Raw genomic sequence first — 14,257 nt, forward strand, 5'->3', positions numbered from 1 at the left:
GAAGAGAAATAACAACATCCAACATGGTGTTTGCGTTTTGTGTTCCGACAAGTGGAAATGTGGAAATATGTTGCGTGCTGACGGTGTTCCCATTTCTCTGTTACAAAGTCAAAGAAAATCCTTCATACTTCATGAGTTGTGAATGATTGAAAACATGTAGTGAATGATTGACAACAATCCTTATTTGCACAGCTGACACAAAAGGTCAAGTTGTCTCATCTATAGTATGTTGTGTAAGGTTGTTTGCCATAGTTAGTTTTGAATATTTTGCCTTGAATAGTTTTCTTTGAATAGATAGCCTTGAATATTAAACATCGAATAGCTGGCCTTGAATAGTAAGCCTTGAATAGTAAGCCTTGAATAGTTAGCCTTGAAAAGTCACTGTTCATAGTAACAACACCCACCCGTAGCACGCCAGCAGGAATATCTCACTGGTCATCCCCAAAGCCAACACCTCCTTTGACCGCCTTTCCTTTCAGTTCTCTGCTGCCAATGACTGGAAAGAATTGCAAAAATCGCTGAAGTTGGAGACTTCTATCTCCCTCACTAACTTTAAGCATCAGATATCTGAGCAGCTTACCGATCACTGCACTGCCCATCTGTAAATAGCCCATCTGTAAATTTCCCATCTGTAAATAGCCCATCTGTAAATAGCCCATCTGTAAATAGCCCATCTGTAAATAGCCCATCTGTAAATAGCCCATCTGTAAATAGCCCATCTGTAAATATCCCATCTGTAAATAGCCCATCTGTAAATAGCCCATCTGTAAATAGCCCATCCAATCTACCTGCCTCATCCCCCATATTGTTTTTATTTACTGTTTTTCTCTATTGTACACCAGTATTTCTACTTGCACATCATCTGCACATCTATCACTCCAGTGTTCATTTGCTAAGTTGTAATTACTTTGTAATTCCTCACGCCATTTGCACACACTGTATATAGACTTTTTCTATTGTGTTATTGACTGTACATTTGTTTATTCCATGTGTAACTCTGTGGTGTTGTTTGTGTCACACTGCTTTGCTTTATCTTGGCCAGGTCGCAGTTGTAAATGAGAACTTGTTCTCAACTGGCCTTCCTAGAATATTAAGCCTTGAATAGTTGGCATTGAATAGTTAGCCTTGAATAGTTAGCCTTGAAAAATTAGGCTCATAGGTCATAGAATAGTATTTGCATTTATTATGGATCCCCAATAGCTGCTGCCAAGACAGCAGCTACTCTTCCTGGGGTCCAGCAACATTAAGGGAATTATACAATTTAAAAAAACATTACAATACATCCACAACACATTAAGTGTGTGCCCTCAGGCCACTACTCTACTACCACATATCTACAATACACAATTGTGTTATCGTGTGTGTGCATGTGTCTGTGCCTGTTTGTGTTTCTTCACAGTCCCCGCTGTTCCATAAGGTGTATTTATTATCTCTTTAAAAAAAAGGGAATGTGTAGACATTCACAGTGTAAGTGGACCACTCCCTGTGATAACCAGCTTTCTTGCTCAGCTGCATCTTACAGGAGAGAGAGGGGGGGACGGATGGTACAGAGAAAAATGTGTCAGAATGTGATGAGAACGAGAGGTCCAGAGAGGAAAGGGCTAGCAGTCCTACAACTGCAGGAGAGAGGAAGACGAGGAAGGTCCACTGTGCTTCCTCCCAAGGTCATTATTAAGAGGACATGGAGAGAGGGATGGAGAGACAGGGAGAGAGGGATGGAGAGACAGGGAGAGAGGGATGGAGAGACAGGGAGAGAGGGATGGAGAGACATGGAGAGAGGGATGGAGAGACAGGGAGAGAGGGATAGAGAGACAGGGAGAGAGGGAGGTGGAGACATAGAGGGAGGGATGGAGAGACAGGAAGAGAGGGATGGAGAGACAGGGAGAGAGGGATGGAGAGAGGGAGGTAGAGACAGGGAGAGAGGGATGGAGAGAGGGAGGTAGAGACGGAGAGAGGGATGGAGAGACAGGGAGAGAGGGAGATAGAGACAGGGAGAGAGGGATGGAGAGACAGGGAGAGAGGGAGGTGGAGACAGGGAGAGAGAGATGGAGAGACAGGGAGAAAGGCAGGGAGAGGGGGATGGAAACAGGGAGAGAGGGAGGTGGAGACAGGGAGAGAGGCAGGGAGAGAGAGATGGAGATGGAAACAGGGAGAGAGGGAGGTGGAGACAGGGAGAGAGGCAGGGAGAGAGAGATGGAGATGGAAACAGAGAGAGAGGGAGGTGGAGACAGGGAGAGAGGGATGGAGAGACAGGGAGAGAGGGAGATAGAGACAGGGAGAGAGGGATGGAGAGACAGGGAGAGAGGGAGGTGGAGACAGGGGAAGAGAGATGGAGAGACACGGAGAGAGGCAGGGAGAGGGGGATGGAAACAGGGAGAGAGGGAGGTGGAGACAGGGAGAGAGGCAGGGAGAGAGAGATGGAGATGGAAACAGAGAGAGAGGGAGGTGGAGAGAGGGGTTGAATTTCCTGTTTTTATGGGTTGAATTTCCTCCAAAGTGGAAAGAAATGAGATCATGCACTAAACTCCAATACAAACATGCAAAGTGATTTGAGACTGAAAGCAACATCGGTAATGGGTTCTCTTGTCATTTTAATTTGAAGGGTTATTTCAATTACATTGTTTGATTTATTTCTGCCCCATATATAATAACAAATAGAAATAGAAAACTTTTGCAAGTGAATCCCGGATGACATAATACAGTAAAATATCCTGTAACCATTCTCTCTGTAATGTATTTTCGCAGGAAGACAAAACATCAAATAAGGCCGCATGACTTTAGGTTAGGATACAACTAAAGCACCAAAGCACAGCAATGCCTTTCATCCACACGTCCATGTTATTGTCTGGACATGCAGTGGGCGATACAGGCTGCGGTTACACAGGCAGACCAATTCTGATCTTATGCCCAGTTATGAGTTGGTCAAAAGAGCAATTCTTAGCAAAAGATCAGAATTGGTCTGCCTGTGTAAATGCAGCCTTAGTCATGTGTTTTTGCGAGTTGTTGTTCCAGACCATCTTTGACTCATTGTGTTTGGCATTTCATCACAGTTCAAAATGACGTCACAACATTTACATTCAAGTGCTTTTATCAGTTGAAATATCAAAATGTCTCCTTCATCCTTTTTATTTTCCTCGGCTGGTAGACTGATGTCCTGTCTGGGCTCGATAAAGACCAGCCATTTCGTCTATCAGATATCTAATAGATGTTTGATTGTGTGACATATTCCAAACCCTCAATTAGCATCAGTGAGATGTCACAGTCATTAACCCAATACATTAATGAACCCAAGGTTCAATTCTCATCTATATTGTGTGGCATATTCCAAACCCTCAATTAAGTTGGGTGGAGGTCTGTGAATGCTTTTAAACCAACCTGATCTATCCATTCACAAGCCACACAATAATACTGTATGGTGAAAGGTTGAAACATGTTCTTGCAGTTTGAAACCAACAAAGTAGATTTTGTGGTATTACAGGAGTTGTTGTATTACAGGAGTTGTGGTATTACAGGAGTTATACTGTCACTATACAACCCTTTGGAAAATTTGAATTTAGATTGGAGGAGAAATGTAGAAGACAGTTAGACCTACTGGGTCGCTGGTCCTGCTAAAAGAACAGTCCCAACTGTTCTAATGGCAGTACTTTCTCTCCGTCTGGCATTTGTAAGGTGTAATTTGTGTTACCACACTGCTACCAGCAGAATCCCTCTCATCCTACTGTCACGTCTGTTTTGTTAATCGTACAACTATGTGACACAAGTTGCGCAAAGAGAGATACTATCGAGCACTTCCGCCGAACAATTGAAGCACTCTTGAAAAACCATTATGTGTTGCAGGGAATGAGCTCCCTCACGTCTCATCTGTGTGAGTTCAAGCTGTTTATATGCTGATTCAGTACTGCCACTTATCAGCAGTGACGACATGCCGGCTCTCTGGCAGGAGACTGTTTCTGTTCCACTTGATACTTCCATTCATACTCTACAACCTGGACAGCTTTGTACAACTCTCTACTGTACACTCATCATTTTGCTCCTCTCGCTGGGGGAAACCCAGTCGAGGTAGAGCTGTGGTACTGATCTAGTGCGTAGTACTACTGGGGTATTATACTTTCATTAAACTGTAATGGACTGTTTCTCAGAAATACCTGAAAAACAGATGTCTGTAGATCAAAGTGAAATACTTCCTAGAGTATTTATCTTTTGGAGAATGCATCGGAGACCACAGAAATGTTTAATAAGAATGGTTAGCTTACTACTTCATAAACCACATAAACCATGAAATCTTACTGTACTGCCCAGTGGTTAAATATGATGTCGACCGCAGCCACTCTTGGAAGCCAAATGCATCATGTGCCATAGAACTAGAATCCATAGAACAAGCCTCCCTATTCAAGTCAATGATGGCATAATGGGTGGATTCTATTTCTATGGTATGTGCCACATAGTTTTGGTTACTGCGGTTACCGTGGTCCTAAAATGGAACCTTTGATCATTCGTTTATGTCCAGGAATCTGTCCCTGGAGAAATGTACAGTCTAGTTAACATGTTTAGTCCCTGGAGAAATGTACAGTCTAGTGAACATGTTTAGTCCCTGGAGAAATGTACAGTCTAGTTAACATGTTTACTATCTGTCCCTGGAGAAATGTACAGTCTAGTTAACATGTTTAGTATCTGTCCCTGGAGAAATGTACAGTCTAGTTAACATGTTTAGTACCTGGAGAAATGTACAGTCTAGTTAACATGTTTACTATCTGTCCCTGGAGAAATGTACAGTCTAGTTAACATGTTTAGTATCTGTCCCTGGAGAAATGTACAGTCTAGTTAACATGTTTAGTATCTGTCCCTGGAGAAATGTACAGTCTAGTTAACATGTTTAGTCCCTGGAGAAATGTACAGTCTAGTTAACATGTTTAGTCCCTGGAGAAATGTACAGTCTAGTGAACATGTTTAGTCCCTGGAGAAATGTACAGTCTAGTTAACATGTTTAGTATCTGTCCCTGGAGAAATGTACAGTCTAGTTAACATGTTTACTATCTGTCCCTGGAGAAATGTACAGTCTAGTTAACATGTTTACTATCTGTCCCTGGAGAAATGTACAGTCTAGTTAACATGTTTAGTCCCTGGAGAAATGTACAGTCTAGTGAACATGTTTAGTATCTGTCCCTGGAGAAATGTACAGTCTAGTTAACATGTTTAGTCCCTGGAGAAATGTACAGTCTAGATAACATGTTTAGTCCCTGGAGAAATGTACAGTCTAGTTAACATGTTTACTATCTGTCCCTGGAGAAATGTACAGTCTAGTTAACATGTTTACTATCTGTCCCTGGAGAAATGTACAGTCTAGCGAACATGTTTAGTCCCTGGAGAAATGTACAGTCTAGTTAACATGTTTACTATCTGTCCCTGGAGAAATGTACAGTCTAGTTAACATGTTTACTATCTGTCCCTGGAGAAATGTACAGTCTAGTTAACATGTTTACTATCTGTCCCTGGAGAAATGTACAGTCTAGCGAACATGTTTAGTCCCTGGAGAAATGTACAGTCTAGTTAACATGTTTAGTCCCTGGAGAAATGTACAGTCTAGTTAACATGTTTAGTCCCTGGAGAAATGTACAGTCTAGTTAACATGTTTAGTCCCTGGAGAAATGTACAGTCTAGTGAACATGTTTAGTATCTGTCCCTGGAGAAATGTACAGTCTAGTTAACATGTTTACTATCTGTCCCTGGAGAAATGTACAGTCTAGTTAACATGTTTACTATCTGTCCCTGGAGAAATGTACAGTCTAGTTAACATGTTTAGTATCTGTCCCTGGAGAAATGTACAGTCTAGTTAACATGTTTACTATCTGTCCCTGGAGAAATGTACAGTCTAGTGAAACCACAATATTTGGTTAGTTACTGTATGTTCAGTATGTATATATGCCTACATTACTTGCATACAAGTGAGCCTACCTGTATCATGTATGTCATACAAGTGAGCCTCCCTCTATCATGTATGTCATACAAGTGAGCCTCCCTGTATCATGTATGTCATACAAGTGAGCCTCCCTGTATCATGTATGTCATACAAGTGAGCCTCCCTGTATCATGTATGTCATACCAGTGAGCCTCCCTGTATCATGTATGTCATACCAGTGAGCCTCCCTGTATCATGTATGTCATACCAGTGAGCCTCCCTGTATCATGTATGTCATACCAGTGAGCCTCCCTGTATCATGTATGTCATACCAGTAGGCCTCCCTGTATCATGTATGTCATACCAGTGAGCCTCCCTGTATCATGTATGTCATACCAGTGAGCCTCCCTGTATCATGTATGTCATACCAGTGAGCCTCCCTGTATCATGTATGTCATACCAGTGAGCCTCCCTGTATCATGTATGTCATACCAGTGAGCCTCCCTGTATCATGTATGTCATACCAGTAGGCCTCCCTGTATCATGTATGTCATACCAGTGAGCCTCCCTGTATCATGTATGTCATACCAGTGAGCCTCCCTGTATCATGTATGTCATACCAGTGAGCCTCCCTGTATCATGTATGTCATACCAGTGAGCCTCCCTGTATCATGTATGTCATACCAGTGAGCCTCCCTGTATCATGTATGTCATACCAGTGAGCCTCCCTGTATCATGTATGTCATACCAGTAGGCCTCCCTGTATCATGTATGTCATACCAGTGAGCCTCCCTGTATCATGTATGTCATACCAGTGAGCCTCCCTGTATCATGTATGTCATACCAGTGAGCCTCCCTGTATCATGTATGTCATACCAGTGAGCCTCCCTGTATCATGTATGGGTCATCAGATGTTTTTGGACTTGGGGACTTTTCTTTCACCATGCATTTTGGGGAAAAACAAACAGTATTTCTGATTGACCTTTTGAGTTTGTAGATTCTTGTTGCACTGTGCAGACAGCCTTTCTTCCTCTCGGTCTCTGTGGGCTTTAACCAGGAGTCAGTGAAATGGTTTGAGGACAGTGACATTTACCCTGTCCTTTAGGGACATTTAGCAACATTAGCGCATATTGATGGATGGTACAGATTTTTTAGCTTGACTGTCAAGGAAAGTCCTCTCAATAAAGAGAATGTCCAGAGAGCTATTATTCTAACTTAGCATGGCTTCTTCACAGAGCACATCCCACAGACATGGATGAGCCTCAAATTGTATGATCGATGTGGGAACCAGAGCTTGAAGGCTTTTGCAAGTTAAAACGCCCCTGAGTCTAAAGCAAATAAGGGTTTAAACAGTCTATCTCTCTCTCCGTTTATCACTTCTCTGCAGCAATCTCCGTTGTATATCACTCCAAGGTCGACAGCTCGCCAGCCAGCCGCATGGTAGTGTTGTATGGTATCGCATGGTAGTGCCGCATGGTAGTGTTGCATGGTAGTGCCGCATGGTAGTGTTGCATGGTAGTGTTGCATGGTAGTGTTGCATGGTAGTGTTGTATGGTAGTGTTGCATGGTAGTGTTGCATGGTAGTGTTGTATGGTAGTGTTGCATGGTAGTGTTGCATGGTAGTGTTGCATGGTAGTGTTGCATGGTAGTGCCGCATGGTAGTGTTGCATGGTAGTGTTGCATGGTAGTGTTGCATGGTAGTGTTGTATGGTAGTGCCGCATGGTAGTGCCGCATGGTAGTGTTGCATGGTAGTGTTGTATGGTAGTGCCGCATGGTAGTGCCGCATGGTAGTGTTGCATGGTAGTGTTGTATGGTAGTGTTGTGTTTAGTTGCAGGCAGCACACTTGTTTATACACGCCATTTAATCCATTGAATTAAAGCACATTTCGGTAAACTATTTCTCATTCCAACTACTTGTCACAGGGAGATTGACAGGTGACTCAAGGTGCTTCTAACACCTGGAACAGTAACTGACAGACCCTGGAGCCCACAAGGCAGCCCATTTCTCCCTCGGCCAGCAGATGAAGAGTTCATAAAGCCAGGATAAAGAATGTATCTGTCCCTCACGGTTGGATGGACATTAGTTCTTTGGGGTTCACAGAAGACTTACAGTCCTATGTCGGTAGAGCAGCAGTTGGTGTTTAGGACCGTGACACACAGATAAGAGAAGAGTAACAGAGAAGAGTAACCTGCAATCGGAATAGACAGAGAGTCTAGAGTACAAGGTCCTCCATGCAATTGTACAGAACAATACATTGTGTTCCATACAAGCCTGGCATAATTCTCTTCCACATTGGAAGTAGGTATCTCTCCATAATATGTCAACTAAACTGACATTTGTTTATGGCTGTAAATACTTTGTCTGCTTCATTTAGTTTGAGGTTTATGAGAGAGCCTGATCAGAAGTGAAAAGGACTCATTTGAGCATTGTCGTTTATTGCATTAAAAAAACAATTCAGATGTGTCCTCTGTGAGTGGCGTAGATACTAAACACCACAGGAATAGTTTGAAGAAGATTTTTGTTGTGAAAGGAAATCTGAGGTTTTCTGTTCACCTTCTGGTATTTCACCTGATATTTATACCACTTGTCTAACCCAGAGTCTTTAGTCCAAATCTGAGGCGGATGTAACCCTGTGACATCATCTTCTGAGTTATGATTTTTGTCTGTTGTGTGGCTAAAGTATTGTTTGTAAAATAAACACAAATGTTTTTTATATCAATAGTACTTCAGGAGATAAGTGTCAAACCTGACAAAATAATATATTTAAAAAAATGTGTTTATACATGTAGTTCTTCTTTAAATGTGCCAACCATCCCTCTTACTTCTGTCTCCGCAGGTAAGCAGTAGAATGGTGTCCGGGGAGGCAGGTGGGCACAGCTACCTGGTGGCGTGCTGGCAGCCCATCCTGGTCCTAATGCTGGGCACTGTCCTCTCCGGCTCCACCACCGGCTGCCCGTCCCGCTGTGAGTGTAATGCTCAGGAACGTTCCGTGGTGTGCCATCGACGGAGGCTGGCCTCGTTTCCCGAGGGCATCCCCATCGAGACAAAACTACTGGACCTCAGCAAGAACCGTCTGAAAAGCCTGGGGCCTGAGGAGTTCATCAACTACCCACAGCTGGAGGAGCTGCAGCTCAATGAGAACAATATCTCTTCCATGGAGCCCGGGGCTTTTAGCAACCTTGTCGGCTTGCGGACTCTGGGGCTGCGCAACAACCAGCTTAAGCTAATCCAGTTGGGAGTGTTCACAGGCCTCAGCAACCTCACCCAGCTGGACATTAGCGAGAACAGAATTGTCATCCTGCTGGACTACATGTTCCAGGAGCTGTACAACCTGAAGGCTCTGGAAGTCGGCGATAACGACCTGGTGTTCATCTCTCACCGAGCGTTCCATGGCCTCAGCAGCCTGGAACAGCTGACCATGGAGCGCTGCAACCTGACGTCGGTGCCCACTGAGGCCCTGAGCCATCTGCACAACCTGCTGTCGCTGCGACTACGCCACCTCACCGCCAATGCCGTCAGGGATTACTCCTTCAAGAGGCTGGAACGCCTGAGGGTGTTAGAGATCTCCTACTGGCCCTACCTGGACACCATGACTTCCAAATGCCTGTACGGCCTCAACATCACCTCCCTGACCATCACAAACTGTAACCTCACCGCCATCCCTTACCAGGCCATCCGACACCTTGGGCACCTTCTCTTTCTCAACTTGTCTTTTAATCCCATTCACACGGTGGAGGGGAACAAGCTGCACAATCTAATGAGGCTCCAGGCCTTCCACTTGGTAGGAGGGAGATTAGCCACAATCGAGCCCTACTCCTTCCGGGGCTTGAACCATCTCCGAGTCCTCAACGTATCCAGCAATAGCCTGAGCACCCTGGAGGAATCCGCCTTTCACTCCGTGGGGAACCTGGAGACCCTGGCACTGTACGGGAACCCACTGGCCTGCGACTGCCGACTGCTCTGGGTCTTCCGTCGCCGCTGGAGGCTCAACTTCAACCGGCAGCAGCCCTCCTGCTCTTTGCCCGAGGCCGTGCAGGGCAAGGAGTTCAAAGACTTCCCCGACATCCTCCCCTCCGATTCCTTCACCTGCCAGAAGTCCAGGATACAAGACCACAAGGCACTGCAGAGGCACGTAGACGAGGGCACAACGGTCCATTACACATGCCAGGCCGACGGCGACCCAGCCCCCGTGATCATGTGGCTGTCCCCCAAGAAGCAGTTCATCACCACCAAGTCCGTGGGGCGTCTCAGTGTGTCCCCCGAGGGCACGCTAGAGGTGCGCTACGCCCAGATCCAGGACAACGGTACCTACCTGTGCATCGCCAGCAATGCCGCAGGGAATGACACCAAGCCTGCCCACCTGCATGTGCACAGCTACTCGCCCAACTGGCCGCACCAGCCCAACAAGACGTTTGCTTTCATCTCCAACCAGCCCAGCGAGGACGGGGCCAACGGGACCCTGGCCCAGGTTCCCTTCCCATTCGACGTGAAGACTCTGATCATCGCCACCACCATGGGATTTATCTCGTTCCTCGGCGTCGTCCTCTTCTGTCTCGTCATCCTCTTCCTCTGGAGCAGAGGAAAAGGCAACGTCAAGCCAAACATAGAGATTGAGTATGTACCGCGTAAGGCGGAGGCAGGTGAGAGTAGTCCAACCGGCGATGCGCCACGTAAATTCAACATGAAAATGATGTGAGACTCAAGCTTACTGACACACTATATTCTCTTTAAATATATGTGGAATTTATGAGAGATAGACATCTTGATACTATACCCCAAGACTGTTTTACCTTCAGGGACTGAGTCTTAAACAGCGAGTGTTGGATTTAAAAAGTATTCAAATCTCTGTGCGTTTTTATGGGCAATAGTCATAAAGAAAATAAGCCAGTCATGTTTTATGCTCCTTTCAACCTGAAAAGGGAGATTGTCTTTATCTAGTCCTTTGATTGTTTTATTTTCTCTGTGTCTTGTTCTTCTTACCAATGTACAATGAGCAAAGGAATGGTCGCAATACCACTTAAAGGGGTAGTTCACAAAAATACTGAAATTGACAGCAGCAACGGTAAGAGGAATATCATGTCAATTTGTTTGAACTATACCTTTAATGGTTATGGGTTTTGAGCATATTACTGTATTATGAGCAGGCGCAATTCAAGCAATGTACGTACAGAGCATTCGGAAAGTATTCAGATCCCCCTTGACTTTTTCCAAATGTTGTTACGTTACAGCCTTATTCTAAAATTTATTAAATCATTTTTTAACTCATCAATGTACACACAACACCCGATAATAACAAAGCAAAAACTGGTTTTCAGACCCTTTACTCAGTAAACACCGGTATTTGGGGAGTTTTTCCCATTCTTCTCTGCAGATCCTCTCAAGCTCTGTCAGGTTGGATGGTGAGCGTCGCTGCACAGCTATTTTCAGGTCTCTCCAGAGATGTTCGATGGGGTTCAAGTCCGGGCTCTGGCTTTTCATCAAGGATCTCTTTGTACTTTGCTCCGTTCATCTTTGCCTCGATCCTGATTAATCTCCCAGTTTCTGCTGCTGAAAAAAATCACCACAGCATGATGCTGCCACCACCATGCTTCACCGTCGGGATGGTGCCATGTTTCCTCCACACGTGACGCTTGCCATTCAGGCCAAAGAGAGTGTTTAGGTGCCTTTGGCAAACTACAAGCCGGCTGTCATGTGCCTTTTACTGAGGAGTGACTTCCGTCTGGCCCCTGTACCATAAAGGCCTGATTGGTGGAGTGCTGCACAGATGGTTGTCCTTCTGGAAGGTTCTCCCATCACCACAGAGGAACTCTGTCAGAGTGACCATCGGGTTCTTGGTCACTTCCCTGACCAAGGCACTTCTCCCCCCATTGCTCAGTTTGGCAGTGAGGCCAGCTCTAGGAAGAGTCTTGGTGGTGCCAACGAAAGATGGAGGCCACTGTGTTCTTGCAATGCTGCAGAAATGTTTGGTATCCTTCCCAGATCTGTGCCTTGACACAATCCTGTCTCTGAGCTCTACGGACAATTCCTTCGACCTCATGGCTCGGTTTTTGCTCTGACATACACTGTCAACTGTGCGACCTTATATAGACAGGTGTGTGCCTTTCCAAATCATGTCCAATCAATTGAATTTACCACACGTTGACGACAATCAAGTTGGAGAAACATCTCAAGGATGATAAATAGAAACAGGATGCAAATAATTTTTTGAATTTGAATACATTTTCAAAAAATAAAAAAAACCTGTTTTTGCTTTGTCATTATGGGGTATTGTGTGTAGATTGATGAAGATTTCTATTTATTTAATCCATTTTAGAATAAGGCTGTAACGTAACAAAATGTGGAAAAAGTCAAGTGGTCTGAATACTTTTCGAATGCACTTAAGAGATAAAAGTAAGCTAGAAAGGCATAGAATGGCATATTCTAAGTTGTAAATCAATATATGTATTATGCTTGACAATCATCAAAATCACAAAGGTCATCGGTATAAATCACGGAATAAGTACAATGTAAAATATCAGCAATGAAGTTAGGGTCCTCTGATGCCATTTTGTCTACTGAATGTGCAGTGGCTCAAATCCTTTCCTAGCAAACTAGGAACATTCCCTGAACATTAGCTAAGATTCCCCTTAAGTTCTAGTTCGGGTCTTAGGATGATTAACATCCCAAAAACATTAAAATAATGTTTTTGTTAACAAAATCATTTTGTACAATATTCTTTTTTTAATGAAATATCCTTGGAATGTTCTCCTAACATTCCCTAAAATGTTGTGCACAACATCTGTAAGAAACACCACAGAACATCCCCCAAACGTTCTCATTAGGTTACCAGGTAATGTAATAACACAATGTAGCAGTAATGTTTTTTACAACATACGGCCGCAACAAAATAAGAGAGCATCGTTCTGGGAACATTCTTGCAAAATGCAAATGTTTTATACAAACATTGTATAACCATCAGCACAAGTGGACAGTTTTTTTTGTGTTATGTGAACATTTGCCGCAACCTAACAAATGTTCTGGGAACTTTCACAAAATTAATTTAGGTTTTTCTGGGTTGTTTGTATAATCACAAACATGCTTCAAATGATAAGTGTGATATTCAATTTGAAGCCCTATGTTTTCTTTGTCAGTGTGTTTTCTCCTGTTTACAGTGATCAGGAACCAGTTGTTGTAATACAGTTGATGTGTTAACAGGGTTTTATGTGGTGAAATACATTTTACAGCCATAGTCTGCTCTGAAAGTAGTATGTTCATACACCCTTAAACCCACTGGTTATGAAATAATGGACGGAATGGGAGCATATTAAAACAATGAAGTTTTATACAGTAATTGTATTACTTTTTGATGCTATTCCACTCAAGCACATTGAGTCTATTTGCCTGCTGTATATCTCCGAGTGTGAATACAGTAGTAGGCTTAACACTGTTGACAAGCCTCGGATTTCAGGTCTCAGAGTTGGTTTTCTCCCTTTTGTATGCGGTAGCCTTGCCAGATGGGGATGCTATAACCAGTTTATTCTTTCATGCTGTGAGTGCAGCTGTGAATCATTTACAGGGGATGACGTTGCTATGAGAACACCAGAAGAAGCCAATATGAAACTGTGTCATCCTGACACTCTAGGAGTTGAACACGAAAGGATATTATTGGAGTTGATCCTGCTACAGTATCAGAGGCCAGGGAGGAGCTATGAAATGTAGCAGTGGTTCCCAAACTTTTTATAGTCCCGTACCCCTTCAAACATTCAGCCTCCAGCTCCAGCTCCAGCACCACTCTCAAATGCTGCTTTTTTGCCATCATTGTAAGGCTGCCACACACACACTATACGATACATTCATTAAACATAATCATTCGTTTTTGTCACAACCCGGCTCGTGGGAAGTGACAAAGAGCTCTTATAGGACCAGGTCACAAATAATAATATAATAATAATCAATCATTTTGCTCTTTGTTTAACCATCTTACATAAAAAAACGTACTTGTTTATTGAAATTGTGATTAACTCACCACATGTTAATAAGGTTGTGCTTAAAAGGAGGCACATAACTCTCCAATGTTGGGTTGTATTGGAGAGTCTCAGTCTTAAATCATTTTCCACACACAGTCTGTGCCTGTATTTAGTTCATGCTAGTGAGGGCCGAGAATCCACTCTTACATAGGTACGTGGTTGCAAAGGGCATCAGTGTCTTAATTAACAGCGTGATTTGCCAAGGCAGGACACTCTGAGTGCAGTCCTTTCCAGAAATCTAGCAGTGGCTTCTGATTAAATTACATTTTCACAGAACCGCTTGTTGCAATTTTGATGAGGCTCTCTTGTTGAGATATCGGTAAGTGGACTGAAGGCAGAGTATGAAAGGGGAT

The 14,257-nt window shown here is 43.7% G+C and overlaps 1 protein-coding gene across 1 annotated transcript in view; it reads left to right on the forward strand.

Annotated features, from left to right (window-relative positions):
* Positions 1-13,224, forward strand: part of LOC109878585 (leucine-rich repeat and immunoglobulin-like domain-containing nogo receptor-interacting protein 1-B) — a 34,627-nt gene extending 21,403 nt beyond the window's left edge. Inside the window, exon 2 of the mRNA XM_031812965.1 lies at positions 8,735-13,224. Within this exon, the coding sequence (XP_031668825.1) occupies positions 8,735-10,594 (1,860 nt within the window). The 3' untranslated portion in view covers positions 10,595-13,224. The remainder of the gene's footprint in view (positions 1-8,734) is intronic.
* The last annotated feature ends 1,033 nt before the right edge of the window (positions 13,225-14,257 follow it).

The sequence above is a fragment of the Oncorhynchus kisutch genome, unplaced genomic scaffold, assembly GCF_002021735.2.
Source record: "Oncorhynchus kisutch isolate 150728-3 unplaced genomic scaffold, Okis_V2 Okis03b-Okis08b_hom, whole genome shotgun sequence".
Lineage (NCBI taxonomy): Eukaryota > Metazoa > Chordata > Actinopteri > Salmoniformes > Salmonidae > Oncorhynchus > Oncorhynchus kisutch.